The sequence below is a fragment of the Mercenaria mercenaria genome, chromosome 1 (assembly GCF_021730395.1).
Source record: "Mercenaria mercenaria strain notata chromosome 1, MADL_Memer_1, whole genome shotgun sequence".
Lineage (NCBI taxonomy): Eukaryota > Metazoa > Mollusca > Bivalvia > Venerida > Veneridae > Mercenaria > Mercenaria mercenaria.
Window position 1 is genome coordinate 103,896,527 of NC_069361.1, and position 12,134 is coordinate 103,908,660.

A 12,134-nucleotide genomic window follows, 5' to 3' on the forward strand; every position below is an offset into this window, starting at 1 on the left:
ATTCATAACCATAATGTATCATTTATTATTGACTAAGTCCTGGCTTAGATACTGCCATGATCTGGCTGATGAAATGATGCCCCATACTATTGCTATTCCATAAAATATTGTCACTCATAATGATAAAGTAATGCTATGCTACATCTGTGACAGATGGTACAATCAGGACAAGTACTTGGTAATCCCAAGGGTTGTCACTCTGTCTATTAGATGTTGAGATATTTTTCTGTCCTTGGAACATTTATGGGGCACTTATGTTTGCAGCAATATTGGAATAAAGAAAAATTTGCATGGACCAAAATAAAGTTGAATGGATATCTGGGATTGCTTGATATTGGTATCCCCGACATTCCATAATTGATCTTTTTATTTTAAAGCTACTTCAGATAGTTTGAGATGGATAACACCTACTCACTTTGATCATTTTATTGACTACTGGTTAATTGACCTCTATCAAAAATGCACTTGATAAGAAGTTAAAATGTGTAATGATCTCAGAAAGAAAATGGGATTGTGCAGTGAAAAAACACTGGCTAGAGCATCAGTGGCTCAAGTTGTGAAGCTAACTTGAACAGTTCATGTTGATATTGCCATTTTTTGCATGAAAATACCTAAATTGGGTCCAGCATCAAAACCTTGACTACTCGAGCATGTCTGTATTATTGAATTCTTTGTTGTCACTTGCAGACTGAGGTAGAGGTGTCAAAAATGTTGACATTTTCCACAGTCAATTATTTGCAGATTGTGTGTAGTATTGTCTCTGATTATTTAACATGTTTCTTTGCCAGTATATCTGAACAAAATAAGGAGATTGTTTTTGTGCCCCCGAAAGGAGGTATATTAGTTTTCAACTGTCTGTCCGTCTGTTCGTTCGTCACAACGTTAACTTTTTGCATGAAGGCCAAAGTTAACTTCAGCATGAAGGCACTTTCCTCGCGAACGACTGCACCCAGGACCTTCAAACTTAACATGCTGATAGTACTTATTGAGTTCACGGCCCCTACTGGCATTGGGGTCACCAGGTCAAAGGTCAAGGTCACAGGGGCCAATGTTAACTTTTTGCATGAAAACACTTTACCTGCGAACTCATGCACCCAAAACCTTTAAACTTCACGTGCTGATAGTACTTATTGAGTACACCACCCCTACTGACTTTGGGGTCAAAGGTCAAGGTCACAGGGGCCAGTGTTAACTTTTTGCATGAAGGCGCTTTGCTCACGAACGACTGCACCTAGGACCTTCAAACTGCACATGCTGATAGTACTTATTGAGTTCACGACCCCTACTGATATTGGAATCACCAGGTCAAAGGTCAAGGTCACAGGGGCCAATGTTAACTTTTTGTATGAAGGCACTTTTCTCGCGAACCACTGCACCCAGGACCTTCAAACTTCACATGTTGATAGTATTTATTGAATACACAACCCCTACTGACCTTGGGGTCACCAGGTCAAAGGTCAGGGTTACAGAGGCCAATGTTAACTTTTTGCATGAAGGCACTTTACCTGTGAACCACTGCACCCAGGACCTTTAAACTTCACATGCTAATAGTACTTATTGAGAACACCACCCCTACTGACTTTGGGGTCACCAGGTCAAAGGTCAAGGTCACAGGGGCTAATGTTAACTTTTTGCATGAAGGCACTTTACTCACAAACGACTGCACCCAGGACCTTCAAACTTCACATGCTGATAGTACTTACTGAGTACACAACCCCTACTGACTTAAGGGTCACCAGGTCAAAGGTCATGGTCACAGGGGCCAATGTTAAATTTTTGCATGAAGGCACTTTACTCGCGAATGACTGCACCCAGGACCTTCAAACTTCACATGCTGATAGTACTTATTGAGTACATGACCCCTACTGACTTTGGGGTCACCAGGTCAAAGGTCAAGGTCACAGGGGCCAGTGTTAACTTTTTGCATGAAGGCACTTTACTCGCGAAACACTGCATGCAGGACCTTTAAAATTCACATGCTGATAGTACTTATTGAGTTCACAACCCCTGTTGACTTTGGGGTCACCAGGTCAAAGGTCAAGGTCACCAGGTCAAAGGTCAAGGCGCTGCGGGGGCATTTGTCACCATTAGTGACAGCTCTTGTTTGATGGAAGATTAAAGAAAACATTTATAAGTAAAAAGAATTTATAAGTAAAACTGACAATATTGAAAAAATAATAATGGACAAAAATGCAAGGAAGAATATGTTTTGAGACTTGAGTAATTGAGAAATGTTCACATAAGATTAAAAAAAAAAACTTACAAAAACTCACTATAGCCCTTCAAAATCATGATGATAGTTATAAGATAATGCTATTATCACATATCGTTGTTCCTTTTGATGTTAATGAGTAAACAAAGAATATATGAACTTTAATTTCAAAGATCATTTTGTGTACATATATGCTTGGGTCAATAAAAGTGTGGATTGAAACCGTGGATAACTTAAATATTTTGCTACCACCAGTAATTGGTGTTGTACTGTATTCTACAAACTAGTGCAACTCAAGTCAAATGATTGAATTGAATGTTTCGGGTTTTATTCAATCCTTGTGTTCTAAAAGGGATATTTATTATATATATTTACAGGTCATATTTTGGATGACCAAGATCTAGTAGAGACCTTACAACAGAGTAAAGGTATGGCAGCAGAAATCTATGAGAGAATCAAACAGTCTGAGGAGATGGAGAAAAAACTGAACTTAGCCAGGAAAAGATACCTACCGGTAATTATTCTGATTTTTTAGCTTGACTGTTCAAAGAATAATGAGAGCTGTTCGCAGAGTGTTGGCATCGCCACGGTTAAAGTTTTCAGTACAAGGTTATATCTCAGTAATCACTGCAAACAATGGATTGAATCTTCACACAAGACTTCAAAGTCATAAAACTTACTGTAATTGAATTTAAAGTAAATTATGGCCTTTTTCAACATTAGTTAAATGTTTCGTGTGCAAGTAGATCTTACTAACCAGCTGTTTCTCTTAAGCAACTATATGTACTTGATTTACACTTCACCCATTGCTTCTGAGTAATCAGACATGACATAACTAAATAAGATAACTCTTGTTATGTTCATTGTAAGTTATTGCCAAATTTAATCCCCTGTCTGTGAAACACCAAAGGGGACTATTGGAATGCCCTCTGTCCATCTGCAAATCTGGATCCTGCAATTACTCAAAAAGTTTTCAAGCTAGGTTCATAAAACTTGGTTTGTGAAAAGAGGGCAATATGTAGATTATGCATGTACATGACTTATGCTTGGTGGTCAAAGGTCAAGGTCACTATTGAAATTTAAGTGAAAATAGTTTTTGTTCCTTAGCTTCTAAATGCCTTGAAGCATTTTTATATACACTCACACACGTTCCCCATAACCAGATGACGTGTTGCTGTATCTCAGTAAAAACAATATGTTTGGATTAAATCCAATCAGTGCTTCCCGGTCATTAAACATACATAAGTAATAAAATGAGATAACTCTTGCTTGAGTGTAAGCTAGTTCTGCATGTCCGATAAACTGGAAGTGGTGACGTAACATTATTTATCTGGATAACTTGGATTAAAGCATACATGTCATACGTCCAGGATTGTCCGGGATTGTCCTGGAAATGACACTCATCCCGCTGTCCCGGACAAGGTTGAAATGTCCCGGAAAATTAAAAATACAGAAAACAAAAATAACCCCCTAAAAAACTAGTTTTTGTGGTCTATAAATTGTTGAATTTTACATTAATAAAACATAATTAACAGTCCCCGGTGTCACATTGTTTATTCCTACTTATCCGATATCAGTTTCATGCCCTTGAGCGGGACACACGTTGATTAAGCCAGCTCCGAGCAACACTCATATTGAACGCGCCCTGCGGTCTTTTGATGACCCAGATTAATTTACAGTCAGCTATTCTGATGACCCTGATTATGAATTGACAGAATTATGCAATCAATAACAGTTTCATGATAATTCACTATTCGGAACAGTAGCCGAAAATGTCGTTGTTTTTAGCACGTAGGCGGTGAAGCTACATGTAGCCTTTATGGAAGAAATGGCTGAAAACGGTCAATTAAACAATATTTTTTTTAAAAGGTTGTAATCTTTTAAAATGTAGATTGATTGTCACACATATTCTAAATAAAATTTTTGACTATTGAATGCCTTTGCCGACTGATCCATGAAAATTGACCCAACCCGAAATATTTTATATCGATTTTATCTAGGCTACAAGATTTATTTTATTCCTTTGAGGATTCCATTTTATTAATGATTAGATAAACGTTTAAGCTTTAAAATGATACCAAATAAGGTGGATTCTAAATTGTGATGACCAGGTTAATTCTTCGTATGTAGTAAGTCTCCTTATTCTGTTCACCTCGGGAACGCAACCAATTCACGTGGCGAACTATAGATGTGAATTACACTATTTACCTCCCTTAGAAAGCTAGACGACATTTGCAGCAAATTATTCCTAAGCGAGTGAACAATGTTTACCTCTGGAAACAACATGTAATTTTATGATATTTATGCATGAAACAGACGAATACTAATGTCACGGTGTATGTCCCGGACAAAGGGTAAAAATCCCAGAAATTTTAACTTAGAATCCCGGAAATGTCCTGAAAAATTATGGCATGTATGATTAAAGCCTGGATTCGGTGTACGGAAATGAAAATTATTTTATGAATTAATGGCAACCCGTGAGTAAATTTACTACAATGGCAGCGTTACTTTCATAACGTTTCTGTCTTTCTTAAGTTAAAATATAATATTTAAAAAATCAGACACGTTAAATAATTCAATATAATGTCTTAAAACCAGCTAAGGGTTACAATTTAACCATTTTTTTCACTTGCACATTTTTGCGAGTACAAAAAATTTCAACTCGCAATTTATCAACTTTAGTCGAATTTTGTTCAACGGTTTTCGGCAGAAACAAGGCTCTCCCATATCACAACTGGTCCGGTACTTACTGTGTTGCGTAATCATAATCTGCAAACAGTCCATGCAGTATGTAAAAACGTCATCAATTGTGTGAAATATCATTAAATGCGTTTTTACAGCAGATGAAAACTGAAAATTTTGCGAGCTTTAGCAAAAGTCACTCGCATTTTGCGAGTATGCGAGCTTAAATTCGAACCCTGCAACTTGAATTGTGCGGATCACTTTAATTATAGGCAAATACCTTAAAAACAAGCACGAGGACATATTTTATATCACAGTATTATAGGCTATATGTTTATTTACAACTGTGAGAGGTTTCATTAAAATCTACATTGTAGAAAAATTTCTATTCATGAATATTTTATGAAAATTGTGATTTTCCCATTGACACCCATTATGAAAACTTGTGTGAGGTCCAATTTTTCAAATCAGTCTAGCAAGAAATCAAGCTCACAACCCTATCTTTTTTATTTGCTGAATTTTCTAAGTATTTTGTGAAGTTTTGAAAAATTAAGGTTTAGTCAAATTCTACATTGGAGAACAAATTTTGACCGGAACTTGCATAACTACCTTTATATGAATTATGAGTTTTCACCAAAGAAAATTCTGTTAATGTTTTGCATGCAACAAACTATCGAGCTGTATTTCTGAGAAACAACTAAATGTAACAGTATTGGATTGGTTTTCTAGTAATCTGCCTTACTGAGATGACCATAATAGATATCTCTGGGTTGACAACAATCAAACTTTGGCCATAATGGCCTGTCAAGCTATATCTTAGTAACTTCTATTCGATTTAAACTTTACACATTACTCATCAAATGTACTTCAGTTACATTGTATACTGAAATAACCAAGTTAAGTAACTCATAGTTTAAATTAGATCGTTATTTGTAGCCCTTGTTTGACTAAGAAATTGATGAATAGTCTAGCGCTGTCTTATGGACAGCTGTTGTTTTGTTAGATTATTTTTTGTCTTATGAGTGGCACAGATGGCTTCAGTAATAGTTATCATCATATTTAACTATTACTTGAACAGTATTATTTTTCCCTGAAGCTACTTGTTAGAATCATATCAACCTGTTCTGCAGTAGCATGGCTTTCAACTGCAATTAAAACAGGGCCAACAGTGTGCAGCTAGGTATAACTGTAAAGAAACTTGCACAGTCGGAATATATCTGATTGAACATGGCTATATCTAGATTGTTAATGCCTGAAGAAAGTGTTGCTTAGGTGAATTTCATAGGTGTAATTTTCTCCACTTTTGTCTCCAGGTTGCAACTAGAGGTTCAACCTTGTATTTTGTACTTGCTGACCTGTCTGGTATAGATGTGATGTACCAATTTTCCCTGGACTGGTTCCAGGACATGTTTACTGCAGCTATTAGTGGTAACATGTCAATCAAGAGCCAGCAGAGACGACGGTCCTCCGCTGGTGTACCGCTGGTTGGAACCCCTCGCAGAACCAGTATACAACATTCAGGTAGAAAGCCGTCCATTGATTCTGATGCTGGACCTGTTAGAAGACCAAGTGTTGACAGAAGGTGAGGATTTTACATCTTATGACATGGTGTAATAAACTGTCATTGACTTATAGTGCCTTTCCACTTATATGAATGTTACTGAGATATCAACGTTGTGAATAAAATTTTAAATATTTTTATGCCCCCCTTTGAAGAAGTTGGGGGTATTGCTTTGCACATGTTGGTCGCGTAGGCTGGTAGGTCAGAAGAGTGAACAATTTCTGCCAAATAATTGGAGAACCACTTGACCCAGGGCCTTCAAACTTGGTAGTATGATTGATTTATGAAGTAAATGACCACTGTTGTTTTTGGGATGAATAAGTCAAGGTCACAGGTGCTTGGACCTTGAAAACAGTTTCTACCCAATAACATGAGAATCACTCGCCCCAGAACCTTCAAATTTAATAGCGTGATTCTGCTTATAAAGTAGATGACCCCTAATATTTTTGGGATCAGAAAAAGATGACCCAGTTGTTTTTGAGGTTATTAAGTCATAGGTCAAGGTCACACAGACCTGAATCTTGAAAACAATTTCTGCCCAATAACTTGAAAACCATTCAACCAAGAACCTTCAAATTTGGTTGCGTAATTAGACTTATAAAGTTGATGACCCCTATAATTTGGGGGTTAGTAGCTCAAAGATCAAGGCCATAGCATTCAAGGGACTGAAAATGAGACAACCCATCGTGGGGGGCATACATGTTTAACAAACATCACTTGTTTCATATTCACTTAGATCAGTTACTTATGTTTCTTACTCGTGTACTAATGCCCTAATTCCAAATAGTTTTGTAAAATTCTAATAAGACGCTAAAGGACTAAAAAGCACACTCTCTGACTTCACTGAAGTAGGTTGAAACTATGTTAAATTCCAAAATATGATGTAAACTTAATAAAGACTTATTACCATGTCCAGTGTGTTAGGGTAGCTGTATGTTTGATACCTGGTAGCTGTTATATGGGGAGAATAAAAAAAAACCATTTCAGCCTATGTAATAAGTATTGATCAGTCAGCATTATTGTCTATCTTAAAATTAATTTAAACAATAGACAGGTTTTTTATGTCAAAAAGCTCAATAACATAAACTTTAAAAAAGTAGCAATTTTAGGATGCAAGTTGATTTTTGAGGAATTATGAAAAATTAACACGTTTTATTTTGCCACAAGTTTGAAAATATATACATCTGCAACTATCAGAAGTAAGATTAAAATCTACATTGTGGAACTTTTTCTATATGCAAAAATGTCATAAAAAGTGTTATTTTCCTATAGAAGCCCATTGTCAAAATTGAAGGACCAATATTTTCAAATCTGTCTAACAGAAAAATCAAGCACATGACCATATCATTTTTATTGGCTGAATACTCTTCAGATACTACGATACATTGGTTTCATAAAATTCTACAGTGTAGGATAATATTAGTTTCAAATGTGCCAAGCTACCTTAATGAAACTGTACAAATTTAGTGTATACCGGTAGTCAAACTTTGTTCTCTCGAAGTCGGATAATTTGTACATCACCCTTTGCTCGGACTCGTCGCCAGATCCCAGCAAAATCCCTGTATAATGTATTTTGTTACAGATAACAAATTTTGCTGGTCCTGTCGAGTGCGAGCAAATGAAATTCAACTGTATATTGCTTGGAAAACTGAAATGTGTGTGTTGTATTGAGATTATTGCTGTGGAGAGGTTTATTTACTAAGACTTTTATCCAGTTGGAAAGATATATAAGGAGTTGTTTGCTTGTCAGAGATATCATTAACAAAGGTTCAACAGTATTAGTCATAGACACTTTGTCAATGTTTTGCTCACAATTACACAAGGCATTTAGATAAATAAAAAAAAAATTCAAGTCAGTTTTGTAAATGGAACCGCTTTATTGTTAACGAAAAAATAAAGTGACTTTAAAGAAATTTAACTTAACGGTTGTGCTTTATTTATAGAATGCAAGAAGATAGTCGACGACCAAGTGTCCAGAGAAGAAAGTCTGTGGTAGTGGAGAAAGAACAGCCTAAACCAGAAAACCCACTAGAGTTGAAGAAACATATGTTGCAGATGATAAACATGTATGTATTGACATTGTGTAGAAAGCCTATCAGTTTGTGAAAATGGTGTAACTCTTGTTTATCACCTCTAGTGCAAAATTTAAACCAAAATAAAAAAAAGGATAGAAAAAACAGTTATCTATTTTACACCCAAAAGTTGTTTTATTGTCGAGCCCCCTTGTGGAAGTGAAGACATAGTTGTCCAAATGGCTGTTCAATGTATATGCATGTGTCTCGCATGCGTGTGTGCATGCGCCGGATTAGTTTGTTCAGCCCATAACTTTGACATACATGGAGGAATCTTGTTTATATTTGGCATGAATGTTTAACCTCAGATTCCTGTCTCAAAGGTCAAGGTCACAGTTGGGGATCAAAGGTCATTTTAGAGCTTGTCCTGGCCATAACTTCAATAAGTATGGAGCAATCCTTTTTTTCTTTGACGTAAATGTTCACCTCTATGGGATGGAGTGTTGTGCACTAACCTCAGGTCCCTATTTCAAAGGTCAAGGTCAAGTTCACACTTTGGGATCAAAGGTCATTTTAGAGCTTGTCCGTGCTGTTACTTTGCCATGCATAAAGCAATCTTAGTAATAAAGCATATTATTTTTCAACTGTCCGTTAGTTAGTTCGTTCGTTCGTTACTCACAACGTTAACCAGGGTTCACACAGGCTTTGAAAAGTCCTTGAATTCGATGGTAGTTCTTGAAAACTCCTTGAAAATGACAAAAACCCTAAAAAACCTGGAAAAGTACTTGAATTTTGAAAAAAAAAACCTTGAATTTGACCTTTCATTCCTTGAAAATATTCTTTCCATAACTGCTTTGCAAAAAGAATTTAAGGCTTAAAATAAATCGGAGAAAATGAAAATAAATTCATGAAATTGCAGGATCAGGTCATTCGTATGCTATTATATTAGTCTACGGCCACACTTCATCGATATTTACAGAGTGCTATTTCTACTATATCCCCGTTTGCATGGTTAAAAAAATACGGGGAATAATAACTCGCAATTTTTAGCTATTTGCGAGTGTTTCCAGTAAATTAAAATGAGTTAGAAAAATAAACATGTTTACTCAAGTAAGCGGGAGACAAAAGACGAATATAAACAGTGGCTGAAACCCTATAGAGCAGACAGAACGAAGTGTATTTGTACATCGTGTGACAAAATTTTGAGGTATCATTAGTAGGAGTGCACTAAAAAATCACAAGAAAAGTGTTAAACCTTAGCAAAATAGTGAATCACATCAATCTAATAATCGAATTACGTCATTTTCAAAGGTGTGACAAGTGATGGTTGTTTCATTTTTGCATAACATAATAAAAGTTGTTCAGATTAGGTCGTGGTTTTTAAAAAAATAGTGCTTGAAAAAGTGTAAAAAGTCCTTGAAAAGTACTTGAATTTTTTCTCTGATATTCTGTATGAACCATGTTAACTTTTTGCATGAAGGCACTTTACTCGCGAAGCACTGCACCCAGGACCTTCAAACTTCACATGCTGATAGTACTTATTGAGTACACCACCCCTACTGACTTTGGGGTCACCAGGTCAAAGGTCAAGGTCACAGGGGCCAAAGTTAACTTTTTGCATGAAGGCACTTTACTCGCAAACCACTGCACCCAGGACCTTCAAACTTCACATGCTGATAGTACTTATTGAGTACACCACCCCTACTGACTTTGGGGTCACCAGGTCAAAGGTCTAGGCCACAGGGGCCAACGTTAACTTTTTGCATAAAGGCATATTCGCGAACCACTGCTCCCAGGACCTTCAAACTTCACATGCTTATAGTACTTATTGAGTACACCACTCCTACTAACTTTGGGATCACCAGGTCAAAGGTCAAGGTCACAGGGACCAACGTTAATTTTTTGCATGAAGGCACTTTTCTTGCGAACCACTTCACCCAGGACCTTCAAACTTTATGTGCTGATAGTACTTTATGAGTACACCACCCCTACTGACTTTGGGATCACCAGATCAAAGGTCAAGGTCACAGGGGCCAACGTTAACTTTTTGCATGAAGGCACTTTACATGCAAACCACTTCATTCAGGACCTTCAAAACTTCACATGCTGCAAACTTCACATGCTGATAGTACTTATTGAGTACTATTGAGTACACCACCCCTACTGACTTTGGGGTCACCAGGTCAAAGGTCAAGGTCACAGGGGCCAACGTTAACTTTTTGCATGAAGGCACTTTACTTGCGAACCACTGCACCCAGGACCTTCAAACTTCACATGCTGATAGTACTTACTGAGTACACCACTCCTACTAACTTTGGGATCACCAGGTCAAAGGTCAAGGTCACAGGGACCAACGTTAATTTTTTGCATGAAGGCACTTTTCTTGCAAACCACTTCACCCAGGACCTTCAAACTTTACGTGCTGAAAGTACTTTATGAGTACACCAACTCTACTGACTTTGGGGTCACCAGGTCAAAGGTCAAGGTCACAGGGGCCAACGTTAACTTTTTGCATGAAGGCACTTTACATGCAAACCACTTCATTCAGGACCTTCAAACTTCACATGCTGATAGTACTTATTGAGTACACCACCCCTACCGACTTTGAGGTCACCAGGTCAAAGGTCAAGGTGCTGCAGGGGCATTTGTCACCATTAGTGACAGCTCTTGTTTTATTTGGCATAAATGTTTGCCTCGCATGCAGCTCTAAGTCCTTTTATAACATGTTGCGCGTGGGTATCTAATATGATTAGAAGTAGAACTATGACATTCTGCTCTGTCTGCATTCACTGAGAAAGTGACATGGTTTGCCTCTTATATAGAGAAAAACAGAAAACAACCTTGCTATGTCACCATAGAAGATGAGAGAGTATATTGTTTTGCTCATTGTTGGTTGGTAGACCATTTGGTTTACTATCAATAATTAGAGAATGCATAGTCCTACAAAGGTCAAACGTCATAGACTGATTGCTAGTTGATTGCTAGTGGTCAGTAGATGACCCCTAAAGTTTTGTATCAAAAGTTCAAAATTAAAGTGACCTCTAGTTTGATACTGGTTTCTGCTCAAAAACATAAGAACACTTTGGCCTACAGTCATCAAACTTTCAAGGGTGATTGCATGTGGTCTGTAGATAACCTGAGTGTATTTTATGTATCATTACGTTAAAGGTAAAGGTCACATTGACCTCAACACTTAATTAGTGAAGAACTTGTGTGCCTGCTGCTTTTTAATATCATAGAAGTATTGTGTGTGGTCAACCAGTAAGGGGCTTCCTGGACAGAGTGGTTGAGGTAACTTTTTTAAAATCACTTTCCCCTCACCCCTAAGGGTTTGAAATTTTGATTGGGGTGTAGAAATCTTTCAAGTGACAAAGTCTTCCAGCTGGCTTATGGAAAGTTTGCAGTTCTATCCAGGTGTCCACCCATGCCTAAAATAATATCCATGGGGGACATTGGGTCTTTCTCTGCCATCAGAAGCTGTAATGTCTCTGTTTGGTCTGTAATTGTGCCATTGTGATGTTTTACCAACAACAACAACAACATTACCTTTATTAAACTCAAATCACAAAGTGACACAAGAGTATACAGTAATACATTGTATATATCTCAAAAATGTGACATGGTGTAGAAGCTACAAAAAAAAAAGACAAAATTTACATTGACTTGA

At 37.1% G+C, this 12,134-nt stretch overlaps 1 protein-coding gene across 13 annotated transcripts in view; it reads left to right on the forward strand.

Annotated features, from left to right (window-relative positions):
- The window catches only part of LOC128545958 (dynein axonemal heavy chain 6-like), a 193,990-nt gene that overhangs the window by 143,800 nt on the left and 38,056 nt on the right, over window positions 1-12,134 (forward strand). For all 13 annotated transcript variants that reach the window (XM_053519337.1, XM_053519282.1, XM_053519316.1 and 10 more), the window contains 3 exons: window positions 2,590-2,726; window positions 6,208-6,476; window positions 8,399-8,521. In XM_053519337.1, coding sequence (XP_053375312.1) covers window positions 2,590-2,726; window positions 6,208-6,476; window positions 8,399-8,521 — 529 coding nt within the window. The remainder of the gene's footprint in view (window positions 1-2,589; window positions 2,727-6,207; window positions 6,477-8,398; window positions 8,522-12,134) is intronic.